The sequence below is a fragment of the Rhinolophus ferrumequinum genome, chromosome 19 (assembly GCF_004115265.2).
Source record: "Rhinolophus ferrumequinum isolate MPI-CBG mRhiFer1 chromosome 19, mRhiFer1_v1.p, whole genome shotgun sequence".
NCBI classification, from domain to species: domain Eukaryota; kingdom Metazoa; phylum Chordata; class Mammalia; order Chiroptera; family Rhinolophidae; genus Rhinolophus; species Rhinolophus ferrumequinum.
This window is the reverse complement of record NC_046302.1, coordinates 46,275,685-46,294,194: the sequence shown is the minus strand read 5'-3', so window position 1 is coordinate 46,294,194 and position 18,510 is coordinate 46,275,685. Positions and strand designations below refer to the sequence as shown.

Here is an 18,510-nt window from a genome sequence, read left to right as displayed (position 1 = left end):
TGTATAAAACAGAAACAACTATTCTAAATCTGAATGTACTTACATAACTACTGAAATGCTTATCATAAAGAATAAAGTAATAGCCATGTCAAAAAGAGACCATCAGGTCCACTTATGATTTAGTCTGTCTTAGGAAACTTTGTCTATGCATTGGAATTTTAGAGTAATTATCTTTGTGCCCAAACTGACTGAAACAGCTCTGTATTTTGATCTTTTATAGATGTTGCTTTCAATTAATGTAGGTACATCCTGGATAGGGCTGTCCATTCTCAGAAATGAACTCCCCATCTCAATCATGTGGAGAAAGACCCTTGGAGAGAGTTCAGTCCTGCATGGGACTGAGCTGCCATGGAAGAATTCTAGAATGCAAGGTGGGGAGTTACTGAGATTTGATGCTGATTCTGGTGGGACCACGCCCTGCACTCACCTAACAGCTACTCACTGTCCAAGCCCACCAGAACGCAGCTCTTGTCCAGATGGAGGCAGGTCTCCTGTCCCAGCTCTTCTCTGGCTCCTGCAGATCCGTCATACCACCCGTTCTTTCCTTCTGAGTAGGGCCACCTGCTGACCCAGTGCTCGGAAATTGGGCTTATCTCCCATGAATAATTCTCAGGAGCGGGTGCATCACTTTTTTGTGATCATTCAACTTCTTTGCACAATTGCAAGTTCCAGGAATTACCCATTACACAAACAACGGAGCAGCCCCTACTGCCAGCTCTGTCCCACCTCCCATTAGGGGCTGGTTGCCAGCTCACCCCAGGATGACACAGACACACCTTTGAAAGGCCACAGGTTACATCCCCCTCCCGTTCCGCTCAAGTTCCCCCTTAGCTTCTTTGCCTGAGATTTATTATTCTACAGCGATTGCGTTGAATTGCATTTGAAATCAATTAGCACAGGTACTCAAAGATGAATGCTTAGGGTCTGAAGAAAGGTGATGAAAACATACCATTTAAATAGAAATCAATTTTCCTTTCATGTATTTCTTCCTTGCTGCTGCCCCCAAATTAATAGTTTTTAGATATTTGTGTGTAAAGGGGAGACTTCTTTCCCATAAACCATTTCTGCCGCCACCTCATCCTGCCTCCTTGCTCTCGCACTGTGTAGCATAATCCCCAGCTTGTGATGTTCCTGCCGAACTCTGTCCGCGGAGGTACTTTCTGCCCATCAGTTCTGTAAGCACAGCAGCACCAGGAGGGAGCTGGGGCGGCACTGGGGGAATGCCTTTGGGCTTCTTGTGTTTTGTCAACAGCAATTACAGTGTGGGAGGCGGCCATTCGGCTCCCACGCTATCAAATGTCAGGGCAGCAGACAGTGAAGTCCCTGAGACCCACCCGGCCCTCTCGCTGCCTTGGTCCTGATCAGACATCCTGCATGCCTGCGTGGTACAATTAGACTCTCGCTGAAAATGGGATGTAAAGGAGTGTCACTCTAGGGAATCAGAACCTTTTCAAATATCGGTATCAGAAATTCTGCAAAGCAGAGAAAGAGAAAGAAGGAGAGGGGATACTGGGGCCAAGTTAGCTCGGAAACCCTTGTCTAATTTCTCTTTATTCCTTTCCTACTTGTCCCTCCCTGGGAGCGGAGGCACTTACTGTATTCCAACCATTCTTCTAAGAATTTTGTACATTCTAGGTCTCTCGAATGTCTCCCCAAGTGGGTGAGGAAGGCACTATCATCATGCCCATTTTACACGTGAGGAAACTGAGGCACGGAGAGGTGAATGACTTTGTTTGAGGTTGTGATGGTAAATTTTATGTGTCAACTTGACTGGGCCACGGGGTGCGTGGAAATTTGGCTGAACATTATTCTGGGTGTGTCTGTGAGGGTGTTTCTGGGTGAGGTGATCACTTGAGTGGGTAGACTGAGGAAAGCGGATTGCCCTCCCTAGTGTGGGTGGGGCTCATCCACTGCATTGGAGGCCTGAAAAGAACCAAGCGAAAATTTGCTCTCCACCTGACTGTCTTCAAGCTGGGGCATCCGTCTTCTCCCGCCTTAGGAACTCAGATTTGAACTTACACCATCAATTCGCTTAGTTCTCAAGACTATGGATGGCAGATCTTGGTATTTCTCAGCCTCCATAGTCACACGAGCCAATTCCTTATAATACACGAATAATCTCATTTCCCTTTTCACTTTGGCCTCCCTGAAACTCAAGCCAAATCCATACTTTATTGTATCTCTTTAGGATCTTGTGCCCTTCCATTTCTTTTTAATTACACTTTAGATTTTAAGATAATTTTAGATCCAAATGCAGTCATAAGAAATAATAGAGAGAGATCCCATGTACATTTTAACCAATTTGCCCCGTAGTAGCGTCTTGCAAAACTATAGTACAATATCACAATCGGATATTGACATTGATAACCATCTTTTTTCAAAAGAAAAGATATGAACCGAACCTTGCTGAAAGGTGGGAAAGTTCTGACCTATGATTGGGAACAGTGGACGCATTCACACTTGCCCTCCCCTATAAAATGTTTGCTCTAGACTTGACGTTTAATTCTGTATTCTGCAATTTGTGTTTTCTGTAGAGTACCTCATTTCACGGGAGGGGCAGTGACGTTGGTAAATGAGTAAAGGAAAGGAAAATGGCTGCTGATAGCAATTTGAGGTGGGCTGTGTGGACAGCTGGCCTTTCTAGGCTCCTACTGGAAGTTGGCCTCTGCTGTCCTTGCATAAGGCTGACGCGGTGGGGACTCAAATACTGAACTTTTCAGGCAGGGGCCATGCCTGCTCAGGGAGCATCTGGATCTCTAGATGGATCCAGCAGGCCTCCCTGGGAGAGTCAGCAGCACTGTCCCTCCTGGTGGGCATCCTCCAAGAACAGAGATACAGTTCATTTTCACTCCAGCTCTTTGCCATAGATGAGCTGTGGTCTGGCCCAGGAGGAGTGAGCTGCTCGGCCAGTGTCTGACGAATGTTCCCTCAGTTAAATTCCTGCAACGTTGAGGTGGCTGGGTGGAACACATCATCTTCCCTTCTGTTTTAGAGTCCAGTGTGGGAGGAATCCGTTTCTAGTAGGGCTGATCGTTGACCTTCATCACTGAGGTTCGATTCCTATTTTTTCTTTTAAAAAGTGGAAGGGGCATGTTAAACTTTGGCTTTCCTTAATGGTTTCAGAAATCTTTTTTTAGGCTAGAACTTTAAAATGTGCTCGTTTAGTGGTGATTTCAGGAACACATATTTCTCTCCTGCCAGACTTTCCCAAAGTGTATTGAATGGAGAATTTCCATAATTTCACTGCAGAAAGTAATTATTGTTGAGATCCATTTCGGATACATCTGGCACTCATTTTCTCTTTTCATCCCCCCTCATTAAAACATGTCATAAAAGGAAGGGGTTGGCACAAGTGGGAAGAAAAGCATCTTGCTACCCAAAGGCGGCCTCTCTTCATTAAAAATGTGTCAGGAGCCCTCTAGCAGAGCCCAGGGAGGCACTGGCTGGAGGACTGGGCCTATGAAATCAGACTGCAGAGGAACTTAAAGCCGCATCCACTGTGGATGGTCAAGATTGAGTCAATTCACCAGGCTCACCCTGATCTTAACTTCCAGTGAAACTGACCAGGGTATCTGGACCTCAAACAACACAGAGTCACCTATATTTTACAAGGCCAAATCTGTCCTAGGGCCAAGCGGCATAATACAAGGGTCCCGCTGAAATGCCCTGAGGGCCCTTCTGTCCCTTGCTGTGTAAGCATAACGTATGATGTAAGCAGACCCTGTAAGCAGACCCTGTGGCTAAAATAAAAAGACTGACAATACCAAGTGTTGACAACAACGTAGGGCAAATAGAACACCTATATATTAATGGTGAAAATGTGAAATGTACAGCCACTTTGGAAAGATTTCCCGACTTCTTATCAAGTTAAATATTTTACTTGACATGTGACCATGCAAACAATTCCACTCTTAGGTATTTTCCCAAGAGAAATGGAAATATATGTTCACACATAAACTTAGGCGTAAAAGTTCATAGCAGTTTTATTCATAATAGCCCAGAAATCAGATTAATAGATGATGTATAAACAAAGGTGGTATATCCATTCAATGGAATGCTCGTTAGTATTAGAAAGGAATGAACTGCTAATATATAGTGATGGACGAATTTCAAAAGATTATGCCATATGAAAGAAGCCAGAATCAAAAGATTATGTTAATCACGTAATTTATTAACCTCTGGAAAAAGAGCAAATCTAATTTACAGTGACAGACATTGGATCAGTGGTTACCTAGAGCTGGACAGGGGGGAGTGACAATTGACTGGGAAGGGGCATAGAGGAAATTTTGGGTGTAATGAAAATGTCCTCTTACTTGATTATGGTGGTAATTGCATGGATATACAAATGGTGTGCAAACTCATCAAAATGTACACTCACAATAGGTGCAGTTACGATATATAAATTATAACTTCACAAGATTTATTTTACAAAGAGTCTATATCACATGGTCCTGGGACCTGAATTATAGACTCTCAGGTGGAAAGAGGGCATTGCAGTTCTCTTGCTTCCTACTTCTCATTTAACAGAGATTGAGGGCCAGAGAGATTGAGGTTTGCCCATCCTCCTTTGATTTCCTAATTCATGGTACAGTCTTTTTTCCAATAAATCCTTTGGAGTCTCAGTGAGGAAGTAAAAATGACATATCCTAAAATGTCAGTGTGTTCTAGAAGTGGAGGACTTCACATCATGAAGCTCGGCCTGGAAACGTGCGTGTGGGCCCCCTCCACCTGCCTGGAGAAGTCATATCTTTGTCCTTCTCTCCCCTCTTCTCTCCTTCCACTGCCCAAATCTTTCAAACTTTCAAGGTTAGCCTCATAAGGAAAGCCTCCTGAGAGCTCCCATACCTGCTCTCTCTGCTGAAACCCCTCAGTGGGTCCACAGGTGACAAGCGACGGCAGTAAAATGTCTCAAGTTGCTCCTTAATCCTTTCATTACTATTTTCACATTTATGTTGGCCTATGTTGTTCCCCCAACTTCACTGCCAACTTTTACACAGCCAGGACTGTATATTACAAATGATTTTCTATTCCCTACACCTGGGCACTTAGGAATCACCTGGGAAGTTCCAAAAAATGCAAACACCTGGATCTCACTGTAGTTATTCTGGTATGATGGCCTGGACGGGGCCCTAGGTATTCAGAGTTATTTTACGTTTCCCACATGGTACAAAAATATGTAGCTGAGGTACTGAACCACTGAGTTAGAGGGCAGAATCTGCCTGCTGAATCCTGCTCATTAGCAAAGAATGAGACCGGGTCCCAGGAGCCTTCTCCATCAGAGAGACAGGGTGTCTGGAGGGGAGTTAACTTTGTCTCCCCAAATCTCTAAAGGAAGTAATAACATCCTCCCCCCACACTCGCCCCTGCCAGCTGCTCTATTAGCATTTCCAAGAGAAGCGGAGAACTCCAGGCTGTTAACTGAAGGCTTTGGCAGGCATCAGGGGACAAGATTAGAATTAGACAAGAACTGATTCCTTTGTGAGGCAAAGGAGGAAAACAACTGATGTTTACAGACTTGGGAAGCTTCTCCTCTAAGCGAAGTATGGTATTTGGTATTTGTTCATGAGTTAAATGCACCTTTCTGCTCTGCACCCTGCAGGAGATTGTTCTAGGTGATTCAAACCCTGTCCTTTCCACCTCAGTACAGCATTAATGAGGTGGCCCTTCTGGAAGAGCCCAGAAACCCAGCCAAAGTCGGATTCGTCACCCCAGTGCAGAAGAATCAACAATTAACCAAATCCTCTCTTGAGCTTCTGACCTTGGACGTCTTCCTTGGAAGGCTGCATGTTCTGTCATTTTCATTCCAGTTGGCTGAACTCTCTAGGTCCATGTCTCTTAAGGTGCAGCCTCCCACTCACCTGCATTACCATCGTCTGGAGAGACTTACTAACAATACAATTTTTGAGCCACACCCCAAATCCTCTAGATCAGAGACACTTGGGTGGGGGGCCTGGAATCTGCATTTTAAATAAGCTCCCGGGTGACTCTTTTGTTTTCGTAGGTGTGATGACCACGGACACAATGGAATGAGCACTATACTTGGAGTCAGAAAGCCTGACCGTGAGTTCCCAACCCTACTACCAACTAGCCGTGTGCCAGCAGGCCAGTCAGTGCTTTAGTCCCCGTGAACCGCCATAAAATCGGGTCATTGTGTTGTGACAGTTAAATGAAACACATGTGAAAATGCCTCACGCAGTGGGCCCTGCATATACAGTGGATGAGTCTAAAGATGACCCTCTGCTTGATTTATTTATTCTTTTTTTTTAATTAAAGTTTATTGGGGTGACAATGGTTAGTAAAGTTACATAGGTTTCAGGCGTACAATTCTGTAATACATCATCTGTATATCACATTGTGTGCTCACCACCCAGAGTCAGTTCTCCTTCCATCACCACATATTTGATCCCCTTTACCCTCATCTACCACCCCCCTCCCCCTTACCCTCTGGTGATTTATATTTTCTTAACATTTTATGATGCAAAGTGTCAGATATGTACAAATGGAGAGAGCATAGCATAAGGAATCCCCATGTCCCCATTGCCCAGTTTCATTCGTTCATGGCCAACCGCGTGTCACCTCTCCTCCTCCCTACCCGCTCTGAGTTGTTTTTAAGTAAACCCCAGGCATCTTCTTCTCTCATCCATAAATATTGCAGTGTATTCTTTAAAAAAAAAAAGAAACACACAAAAAAACGTATCACACCTAAAACATTGACACTGTTTCCTTAAGATCATCAAGTATCCATTCCGTGTTCAAATTTCCTGGGTTGTCACACATATGCACACACACGTGTGCAGGAGTTTGTAGTGGTTGATATATCTCTGTCTTTTTAATATAAATGTTTCTCTTCCCTCTCTCTCTCTCTCTCTCCTCTCTCTCTCTCTCTCTCTCTCTCTCTCTCTCTCTCTCTCTCTCTCTTTCTTGTAATTTTGGTTGTTGTTGTAGTTAATGAACAATATAACAGTAGTTCTCAAAGTGTGGTCTCAGTTGAATGGGAGCTTGTTCGAGATGCAGAATCTCAGGTTCTACCCCAAAACGACTGAATGAGAATTGTCCAGCCTGCAAAGTGCTCCAGGTGAGATCCATGCAGCTAAGGTTGAAGCAGCATTGCTGACAGCGTCCCCATGGTGTCCCCTCACATGGTCCTCTTCTCTTTAGTGAATGTAATTCGCAGTTAGATCTAAAGGTCTGTTCAGAGTTAGGACAAATTTTTATTTTCAGACCACTTCGTAGGTAGCGTAGTTAACCTCTACTTTAGATCACGTTTGTATATCTTCCTTCTCAATGCAGTTCTTTGAAAATAGATCAGTCAATGTTTACACACCAAAGAGCAAATTTCTTGCCTAATATCGTTCCTTATTTTTCTAACCACTTTTAGCGCAATTTCTACATAGGTCCTTAATTGTTCCAGTCTGAAATTAAACTTGCATCTGAAGCCAACATGAGTTAATGACTTGGGAAACTAGAATGTTAATGTCCATTAACTTCTTACCACCTTCTAAGGTATTCACACTCACTTGCTGGGGCCACATAGACAGAAGCATCGTGTCCCATTCTGAGGTGACTTATGATGAACTTGGAGAGGACCCCTACCTCAAAACCCCACTCGCGCACTATACTGCTGGCAACTCCACCAGCTGAGATTTATCCACTTGGGTTTAAGGCGTCAGTTCTCAAGTTGATATTTTAGATTTAAAGTATAAACGCTCCTGAAGGCACCAGATTTACCCATTTTCAGTTACTAGCATCCCACTGGCTGTATTAGTTTCCTAGGGTGGCTATTAAAAAAAAAAAACCATCACCAGCTTGGTGGCTTAAAATAACAGGAAGTTATCGTCTCCCAGTTCTGGAGGCTAGAAGTCTGAAATGCAGGTGTCAGCGGGGCCACGCTCCCTCTGAAGTGTTTAGGAAAGAATCCTTCACCTCTCCTAGCTCTGGTGCCTCCAGCATTCCTTGGCTTGTGGCAGCATCACTCCAATCTCTCCTGCCTGTTATCTTCACTTGGTCTTCTTTGTGTCTGTGTGTGTCTTCTACTCTTCTAATAAGGACACCAGTCCTTGGATTTAGGGCCCTTATGATCCTTAACTAATTTATCTTGAGATCTTTGATTACATCTGTAAAGACTCTATTTCCAAATAAAGTCACTTTCTGAGGTTCCAGGTGAAAATGAATTTTGAGGGGGCCACGATTCAACACACTACACTGGCAATATATTTTGGGCCAGGTTGCTGAGGAAAAGGGTGTGGAGGTTGGGGGACAGGTCTGGAGCACAGTTAACAGTCCAACTGAAGCCCCATTTCGGGGGTTTGCGCAACACAAGGGCCCAGCAGATGGGGGTGGGGCAACACCAAAGGGGCAGAGGGCCCCACAAGGGCACCCAGGAGGCCCTGAGATGACCCGCACTGACTTTGCCATCTACTCTGGTGCCCATAACAAGGTGTGTCATCCTCCCCACTTCACTAATTCTGAGTCAAGGTGTAGTTTTCCGCAAACTCCACCTATCGGTTACAGAAATACTTTGATGATTTCTGTCCAGCTAATGCACAACTCAGTGCCTGATGAGTCCCCAGGTGTCACTTGAATCTCATTTTAAATTTATTAGTAACCATTTGTGCTCATTTTCCAACATCTCAAAATCATGTCCATCAAAACATACTCCTTTTCTTTTCTTTTTCCCCGCACTGCCTTTCTAATCAATGTTGTGTCGGGGTGGGTAATCAATGGGGGTGGGGTAGGGACATTGGTGTAATGGAAAGCAAACTGCCTATAGTTTGAGAACCCACAGCTCTTTGTTCTGTTCAGTCCAAGCAGCTGTAGCTTCACAACTATCAGGAAGCTAACTTCCTAGATTGGTTGAGAATTTCAAACATTGATGATTTCACCCTTGGCTTTTTTGACCTTACTTCTCTTTCTTCTAATACCTTCCTTAACTTGTTCCATTTGTCACATCAGTTGAGTACCTGATGTGTGCAGGTTGCCGTGGAGATGCAAAGATCAGCACAGCAAGTTCACGCCTACAAGAGTCTCAGAATCCAGCATGAGAGGTGAAGTGGGGATACAGTCACGTATTCACAAATCCAAAAAAGCAAGGGAGAGACAAAGATCACACTTAAGGTTTGGAAAGCAACCTTCCCAATCCTGTCTTCCTCGATCTATTTGGACCATGACATCCCTCTCCGACCCCCAGGACCCTTCATTCTGGAGACATGGGTGAAGCAGGGGTCCTTTTTTGCCTCCTCGTCTGCCTGAGAGAAGGATCTGAACCTTGGTAATAACAGCTAACATTTGGTAAATGCTTACTACACATGAGGCACTGTTGTAAGCATGTTATACCCATGATTCGTGTAAACCTTACTCCGTCTCTGTTTTCCCAGCTGAGGAAATTGAGGCACAAAGAGATAAGTAACTTTCCCAAGGCCCAAGGTCACACAGCTAGAAAGTGAACCCAGACACTATTTTCTCTTAGAAATTAGGGCTCTGGCTATTTGCTCCAGTGCCAGCTGGTTCTACTAAGCCCCCTAAAGGCCCTCGAAAGAGAGAAGAACTGACCTTTATAAATAAAGGCAAGCTTGTCTAAGGCCCAGAATGAGCCCTCCCAGAACAGAAAAGAGGCTCTGAAGATGTCACGTCAGGCCCTAGAGAGGACAGCTTGTCAAGGGCTGAGTCGGAGCCACCTGTAGACACACAGGGATCTCCCATCCCCCAGCACCACCTTACTCGGCTCTCATTACTGCACATCAGTGGTGCGTCCAGGCTGGTCAAGAAGAGAAAAGAGGACGAGGAGAGGCTTGCGGTCCCTCCCCATCGGAGGGTTGGGGTGGAGATGGCAGCAAAAGAGAGGAAGAAAGATGGAAGCAAGGCAGGACGCTGTCCTGGAGGCCCAGAGAGGGGTGGGGTTCAGGAAGAAGGGTGTGATCATGGGTCCCTTAGAGGTAAAGCAGACAAGGAAGAGAAGACTGAGAAGCAGGCACCAGCCCTGGGTGTTAGGGCACGTAGAACCTTCCGGAAGGCTGACTGGGTACAGTGTCTTGGGTGAGTATGACCATAATTGGGGCCCATGGCAGGGGATGAGTGGTGGCCAAGAAAGTCCTAAGGATTATCTGCTTCTTTGGTAAGACTGAGAATAAAGGAGGAAGAGAAAGCTTGGGAGTTTGGTGGAGGGGCCAGTCAAGGTAAAGCAGGGTTTTGTGTAGACACATCCTGGGGCTAAATGGTGGAGCACAGCCTGGAGACGACGGGACACAGGACACATCTGGAGTGCCCCAAAGACAGGGCAGTACAGCAAGGCGCATCCGCATGCTGAGAAAAATGACATGTTTGAAAGGTGTTTAACAGCATGAAAATTATTTAATATGGAAAGATTTCCTATAAAATAACATAGGGAAAATAAGGATCAAAAACTATGTCATGTTTGTGAGCATCTTAATAGAGAAATATATTCATATTCCAATTGAAAAAAAACTGTCGTGATTCCAATTTCCTTGAAAATGTGCATATTTGCAGTGGCAGGAAATATACCAGAATACATGTGACTTTTAAAAATTATTTCCCGTACGTTCCAAATTTTTAAAAACGAACATGTGTTACTTTTATGGTGATTAAAAGGAGTACAGATGGCTGGGAGTCTTGGCTAAGCTCTTAGTGTGATTGTCCCTTTTATTCTGTTAGCTTACTGTCTGGGAACTGGGAGGAAATGGCTTCCCCCAGGTGAGGTCCATGAAGCAATGGAACCTTATGCGTTGGTCATACACTATGTCCCACATCTGGGCTAGATGACGGGGTGGGAGGAAATGGGGACTGTGCAAAGGGCTTTAGAGTCTGGATGGAGAAAGGAAGAAGCACAGAAGGAAACAACACAGCCATAGTGGTAAGGCTTTTGTCCTTTCCAAGAAGTGGTCCATCTGTGGGCGCTGGTGTTAGTGGAGAAGTGGAACTCGATCTAGACCTTGGAGAGTGAAAAGGTTGCAATGAGGCGTCTGTGGCTTTGGGCCGGAGCCATTGGTCATTGGCTTGAACAGGGGAAGCCAGAGTGTGCTGGGCTGGAGGGAGGAGGGACAGGTGACTTCATTCAGCCAGCAGTGGGGGCGTCCTGGGGCTCCAGGGCCTGCTGGAACTGCTACTGAATCAGCAGGCCTGGGGGTTTGCAAGGGGCAATGCCCTGCAGGGGAGGGAGAGCAAGGGGCCTCGGACGGTGGGTTGCCCCCCTGACTTCGGTTCCTTCCTCCATGTCTGCGCTTCATTAACTGTGGAGAAGGGACAGAGCCTGAGAGATGATGAGAGGAGAAGAAAGCGAGCAGAGCTCAAATGGTGTCAAAGCTTGAGGAGGGGAAGTGGAAGGGAGAGGGGCAGGGAGGGGAGGGCTATCTGCTGTCAGACAGCCTTTAGCTCTAATTGCTAGTGGGACAGAGGGCAGGGGTGTCATGTGTCGTGTGCAGGCATGTGAGCCGCACAGGGGGTTTGATGGCTTTCAGTCTCAGACTTACGTGTTCCTGGCCACAGAAACCACTTTCTTCCTTGCCCTTCTCTCAACCCGCTCCTGCCCCTACCTAACATGGAATGGGGGCTGTTTCCCAATGTCCTACCACTCCGGGCTGCTGTGCAGGGATCTCTGGAAGAACAGCCATGCCCTGGACTATTAGCATCACTACTAAAAGTTGATAGTGGAAGCAGGTCCTGTAAGCATATCCTTGGGGTCAAAAGGCAATGATAAGTTGCTCTCCATCTGATGTCCATGGAGCCCCTACTCTGAGCCAGGCGCTGTCGTATGCGCTGGAAACAGAGCAGTGAGCGAAGAGGCAGAACTGCCTGCCTTCATGGAGCTTGTACTCTTGGCGAAACAGAGAAGCAAAACAACAATCCAAATGCACAGTCCTTCAGATATTGCTAAGTGGTTGGGGGAGCACGTAAGCAGGGAAAGGGGGCAGGGTGTATGTGTGGGAATTTGGCTCCTCAGCTCCGGACTCTCCTCACTGTCCAGCCCCAATGTGTTCAGACAGACGCTGCTAGTACAAAACAGTGGGGTGCTGACAGACTCGGGATCAGCAGCAGCTGCCCACTACTTAGCACCTCATCCATTCCAGACTCCCGGAAGTAGCCCTGGTCTTGATCAGAGGAGGGCTGTGCGTGCACACGCTGTGCTGCCCCCCTCTCCACCTCCTAATGCAGACCACGCCTCTGTGACCGTTAGTATTGTGTCAACTTGTATAGGCTCCAGTACCCAGCTATATAATCAAACACTGATCTAGATGTTGCCATGATGGTGTTTTGTAGACATGGCTGACATTTACAATCAGTCAGCCTTAAGGAAAGGAAATTACTCTGCACCGTGGGCTTCGTCCGGTCAGGTGATGACCTTAAGAGGGAACAGTGAGGTTCTCCCTCACCTTCAGACTGCAGTATCAACTCCTGCCTGAGTTTCCAGCCTTACCAGCCTGCCTTAAAATGTGAGACCTGCCATCCCAGTCCCCATGACCACATGAACCAGCTCCTCGAAATAAATCTATTTATCAGTAATCTATCCATCCATTATCTATCTTATTCTTTCTTTCTATCTATCTGTCTGTCTGTCTGTCTATCTATCTGTCTATCTAACTATCTATCTATCTATCTATCTATCTATCTATCTATCTATCTATCTATCTATCTGTCATCTATCTATCTATCATCTATCATCTTTCTGTCGCCTATTGGTTCTGTCTTCTGGAGATCCCTGCCTGGTACAGCCTTGCATTGGCCAGAAACAAGCTGGCGAAGGAGCCGGAGAAGTGTAGCTCTTTGTGATTCCATCCAGAGCAGGGGAAGGCTGCGAAATGAATGCCTTTAGCACAGTCTCTTACCTGGAATAACATTCCGAGTTCTTCTGTTTGTCATTTCCCAGCAATGCTCCTTTCTTCTGTAGTTCCCATGTGCTTGCAAAGGAAGAGCGGCTGCCTTTCTTGAGCACTTACTATGCCCCAAGCCCTGTGCTAAGTACTTGACATGTATTATCTCGTTTAATCCCATTGACCATCTAAGGAGCCAGATACTATTATCGTGTCTGTTGTGCTGATGAAGAAGCTGAGCATGTAAGTAACATGCCCAGGGTCACACAGCCAGTTAGTGGTGGAGCCCAGACGGCACCCCAGCCTCCTGGCTCCTCCCTTTCAGACACAGAAGGAGACTAGGTAAAAGAGTATGCAGCTGGGCATCCCACAGTTCTGGGTTTGAATGCAGGGCCTGCTATTTGCTGTCTTTGTGACAGTGAGCAAATCTGTGAACCTCGCTCAGATTTCATTTACTCATCTGCAAAACGAGGCTATCAGACGGAGCTGAAAGGATCAGATGACGTCATGTCTGTGTGTGCGCTCTGCCCTCAGAGCGGAACCCACACCCGAGCTCTTTCTCCCTCACCTTTCCGTTCTTTTTTCTCCCACTCAAAGGAGTTACTGTATACCTTTCTTTTTTCACTTCACTGCACACCGCTTCCATTTTCATTTTCTTTCGCCCAATTCATACCAACTGATTTTTCCCAGCATGACTCCCAAACATGGTAGTAGGTGGTGCCTTGGACATGCCACCATCAGCCAGTCAGAGAGCTGGAAGGAAACACTGCATGGTTTGCTATGTCTGGTGCCCAGGCAGTAATAAAACGCAGGCTGGGTACTTCCCAAAACAGGACTGTGGCATTTTCCAGAAGCACTGAATTTACTTCCAGCAGGCTCTTACTGGCTCCTTTCTTTGAAAAGGGGGTTTGTCTCTACCTCCTCCTAGCCCTGGAAACCTGTGTTCACAGTTAGCTGCTTTCTTGTACACAGTGCGTGGATCGTGCAATAAAACATGGCCTTTTGCTTTCTTTTCTCCAAGTATTGATCACTGTTCTGAATTTTCCATTCCAGCTTTGTCCTGTTATGATTTATTTTTAAAATAGAAGGCAGGTCGTTCTTCTTCAAGCTTCTCTTCCTTTCTTTTGTTGTTTTTCATTTTTACCTATCTACTAAGAAGAGAAAAATAGTTATCAGACTCCAGAATATTAGAGAAATAATCCAGGCCTGTATTTCTCAAAGTAGAGGATACATACCTCTAGGGGAAATCTGTGGCCATTCATCAGAGGGTAGTTTTTAAAACACAAATTAAGCATGGAACAGCTTTCTGGGCCATTACTTCACCCAAAGATCCAGCAGAGAATAGTTTTATATTAAGACAAACTAAGATTTATTATGGAATTGATTGTAAAATCCACATGAATTTTTAGGTTAAAAACTGAGACTTTTAACTCAAAAGACTTCAGGTAGAGGGAGGACAGAGTGAATCTTGCACACCAAGCGCTGACACCTCCAACTTTCAGGACGCTGGTAACCAGCCTATCACCCCAGGCCGGAGGTTGAGGGCTTCTCCTGTGGAGAATCTGAAAGGCCCAGAGGAAAGACTGTCTTTAATAATACTTGGGGAACCCACCCCCAAATAAAAAGGCAAGGTGCCCACTGGTCTGTTATTTCTGCTATACTTTTAAAGATGCACGAACAGCCCAGGACCACCCGAGTCTTGGATATGGTGGGTCAGCTCTCAGCTCCATCTCTGCCTCCTTTAAGGTTGTCGTCTTATACTCTTGAACCTGGCAAGCTAAAATCCTGCATTCCCCAGGTGACCTTGCAGCTCGGGTATGAGAAGACATTTGATTCAACCAATAAGAAGCCCTTGAACAATTTTAGAAGGTAGAAGGGAGGTAGAGGCCATCTTCCTAATACTTTGGGTTGTTTTTCTGCAGGCGAGTGAGGTTTTCTACAGCAGCCCTCCCAGGGTCCGTCTCCAGCTTTGTGGGAAGTGAGTGACTGTGGTAGCCTCGTGAGTGGTGGCAGCTTTCTGACCCTTGGATTGCATCTCTGGCAAAGTGCTCTTGAATTTAATTCTTCCTGTGACAGCCTCCTGACTCCCTGTCTGTGAATGGGGCAAAGTAGTAGCTCCCTTGGGAGGTAGTTCTCTGAAGTTGCTGGGAGGTCAGCAGAAAATCCTAGACCCCAGTCCTTCAGCCCTTGCACTGATTTTGAAAGCACTCAACCCCCTGTATTAAATCCCTTTCTTCTTTAATACCTAGAGTGATTTTTGCTTTATGGCCAGTTCCTAAACCTTAACCAATACAGTAGTAAGTGGACTGTGGCAAAAAATGCTAGCTTTTTACTAATATCTAGTCTCTTTAATTCTAAAACTCTGGAGTTTTAGCTGAAAATATGGCTAACTGGGCATAAGGCTTTTTCCCAGCCTCCCTTGCAGCTAGGTGTGACCATGTGACTAAGTTCTGGCCAATAGGGTATGATCAGAAGTGATGTGTGCCACTTCCAGGTCATACCCTCAAGGGGAATGGGCATGTACTCCCTTCCTCTTTTCCTCTTTCCCTCTGGGTGGGATGCAGCTGTGATGGTGGGAGCCAAGGCAGCCAACTTGGACCCAGACATGAAAGCCATATGTTGAAGATGGCAGAGTCACATAACCAGGACAACCTCTGTCTGGACAAGCATGTGACAAAAAAATTAAATTCTATATTGAAGGTAGGGTTTTAGGGAACTCTGTTATAGCAGCTTAGACAGAAATTTAACACATAGAATCTGTAATTTTGGGAAAGTATCCAATAGAAAAGACAAACTAATAGGAAAAAAGGAACTCAGAAAACAGAGACAATGTATAGAACAGAAGAAAACTATTTTTTTTTAATTTTTAAATTTTTTAATTAAAGTTTATTGGGCTAATAATTGTTGCATAGTCACATAGTAAAGTTACATAGATTTCAGGTGTACAATTCTATAATACATCATCTGCATATCACATTGTGTGCTCACCACCCAGAGTCAGTTCTCTTTCCATCACCATATATTGGAAAGAAAACTATTTTTAAAAATCCATAGTTAATATTCTTGGGGAAAGAACAAAAAAATATTATATCCATGGATAAAAAACAGAATGGTATTTTTTAATAAGAATATTCAGAAAATTTGTAAAAGCCCTTAAAATTAAATAAACCAAAATTTTCAAAAGTCAAGAGGAGGGTTGGAAATCTTAAAAAATCTTCTAAGAAGAGCAAAAAGTCAATGAGAAGGAAAACAGAAGTGAAATGATCAGAAACTTTGGAAATAATTTTAGTCAGTCCAAGGACTTACTAGGAGGAGTTATTGTGGATGAAAATCAAAAATGGAAGAGATGAAATCATGAAATAAAAGAAAACTTCTCCCTATAGAAGGTTATGAGTTTCCAAATTAAAAGGATAAATGAAATGCTTAAAGCAATGAAACACACCAGTCTCAGAGCACTTGGTATAAAGGGAAGAATCTCGAACTACCACGTGGACAAACAATGCTCACATATAAAGTGCTAGAAATCTGAATGACATCAGACTTCTCAACAGCAGCCTAAAAAGCTGGAAGGTACTGGGACAGCACCAACAAACTTCTTAGAGAAAGTGATTTGCAGTTTAGCATTTTCTGTCCAGCCACATTATCAATAACACGTGCCCATTACTGGGCAATAAAAAGTATTTTCAGACATGCAAAATATGAGATACTCTTTCATTCATCTTTTAGAGGGAAGCTATTGAAATGTGCTCCTCCCCAAAGAGGGAATAAACCCAAAAAGAAGGTACATGACATATGGGAGACAAGAAATAAGGGAGAGAGGCTCTTCTGAGGTGCATTTTGTCTCCCCAAAACTCATCCTAACCCTTTCTTGAAAATAGAGGCATTGAAGGTGTAATTGTTGAAAGTGAGGGCATACTGGAGCAGGGTGCACCCCTAATCCAATGTGACTGCTGTCCTTATAAAAAGAACGTCATTGAAGATTGGAGTTATGCTGCCACAAGCCAATAACTACCTGAAGCGAGGATGAGACCTGGCACAGATCCTTGCCTAGTGCTTTCAGAGGGAACATGGCCCTGCCCATTCTTTCATTTTGGACTTCTGGCCTCCAAGACTTTGAGACAATGAATTTCTGTTGTTGAAGCCACTTGGCTGTGTTACTTTGTTATGGCAGCTATAGGAAATTAATTCAGAGGCGGAAGGACATCAAGAGATAATGGGAAGGGTGGCCCCAGAATGATGGTGGGGCAGCAGGCCCGGTGGACAGCCCGTCGTCTATCTGGAGTAAGAAGACAGGGGCTTCAGGAATGGTGTCTTCAGGAGGAAAACCACGCTAATATATCACTTGTTCTGTTTTACCAGTGGAAAGTAATCCAGGGAGAAGATTTACAGCTCTGTTGGTATGTTTGGGAAGAACTATTGACTCCAAGACACACGCAAAAAGGAAATGCAATCATAGCACACTACTTGGCTTGGCAGTAAGCAGCAGCTACCTAATTGTAACAATGTACACTCTAAATATTGACTTATGCAAAAATTGCAATGTAACAATGCCAGGAGGACGGGAAAGTGGAAAGGAGGGAATGAAAGCTAAATTATCTTGTCCCGCAATAAAAATCAACAAACAATATAAAAAATCAGTAAAAGCAAGACATGCAGCATAAGCATATTATTTGAAGGTAGATAGCTGAAAACGGCTAAGAGTTTTTCAAAAATGGCTGCCCGGGGAGCAGGATTTGGAGGTGAGAAGGATTAGGGTCAGAGGTCAGCTATTTTTCAATATGTCTTTTAGCACTCCCTTCATTTTAAAGTGTGTGCATGTCTTATTTTAAAAAATAATACTAAATTTTTAAAAACAAAATCTTCCATTTCCATTTTTCTTTCCCAGAGTAGACAAGAAGAATCATTTTCTGTGCTTCACTTACCTGTTGCAGGTCCTTGACAACAGTTGTCATACCTCGTAGCCTTCTCTTTAGTTTAATTGTTTTAGCCATTTCTTTTACACCTCTAGTATTTCCCTGTCCCTTTAGTAATTTTAGTCGCTTTTTTTTCCTGCTCTCATTCCAGTTTCTCCTCATCCTTCCAAAGAAATGGGGTGGGAATCACATAAGGTCTGCTCCGCGGAGCACTGAAGAAAGTTTGCTTCCCGGTTGATGGCATTCACGTTATGCCATTCATTGAAGCCATAGGGCTCCTCCTGCCCTCCTGGGGTCTGTTGAAATCTATGTACGTTTAGGTCCATTTAGCTCTAGCCTGACCTACAATCTTGCCAAAGACCAGTCTGAGTAGTTCAGTTTCATTCCTGAGTTTTGTTTCATGGGTGCCCATTGCACTGGTCTGTTTTCTGTGCCTCGTCAACTTAGTTCAATGTGTTATGACCCATGGATACTTTGCATTGGTAAAATTCCATCATCTAGCCTGCAGATAAAGATGGGTAGTCTGAAGACCATCTATTCCCTTCTGGAATTCTCTGTCTGCCTCTGTCTCTCTCTATTGATTCTGAGAAAATGGCAAACATTGGGAGGCAGATCCTGCTTTCCACTATACACACCCAGTCTCAGTATGATATAAATATAAAACTGGATTCCGGCATTTTCAATGAATGGAGGAGCAAATAAAACACTGAGTATTTCCTCCTTGCCTGTTTGCAGTGGAGGAGGTGAAGTGGGCTTTAAGCTCCTTGTATCATTCT

At 44.6% G+C, this 18,510-nt stretch overlaps 1 protein-coding gene across 3 annotated transcripts in view; it reads left to right on the top strand.

Moving 5' to 3' along the window:
- Positions 1 to 18,510, top strand: part of LOC117011643 (uncharacterized) — a 193,559-nt gene that overhangs the window by 161,980 nt on the left and 13,069 nt on the right. For 2 of the 3 annotated variants that reach the window (XR_004421041.1, XM_033087113.1), the window contains 2 exons: positions 6,002 to 6,060; positions 8,953 to 11,304. Coding sequence is in view for 2 of the 3 variants with exons in the window: in XM_033087113.1 (XP_032943004.1) it covers positions 6,002 to 6,060; positions 8,953 to 9,041 (148 nt within the window). In the remaining variant the exon portion in view is untranslated. Of the gene's footprint in view, positions 1 to 6,001; positions 6,061 to 8,952; positions 11,305 to 18,510 lie in introns of those variants that run through there. The other variant, XM_033087112.1, reaches the window with a different exon arrangement.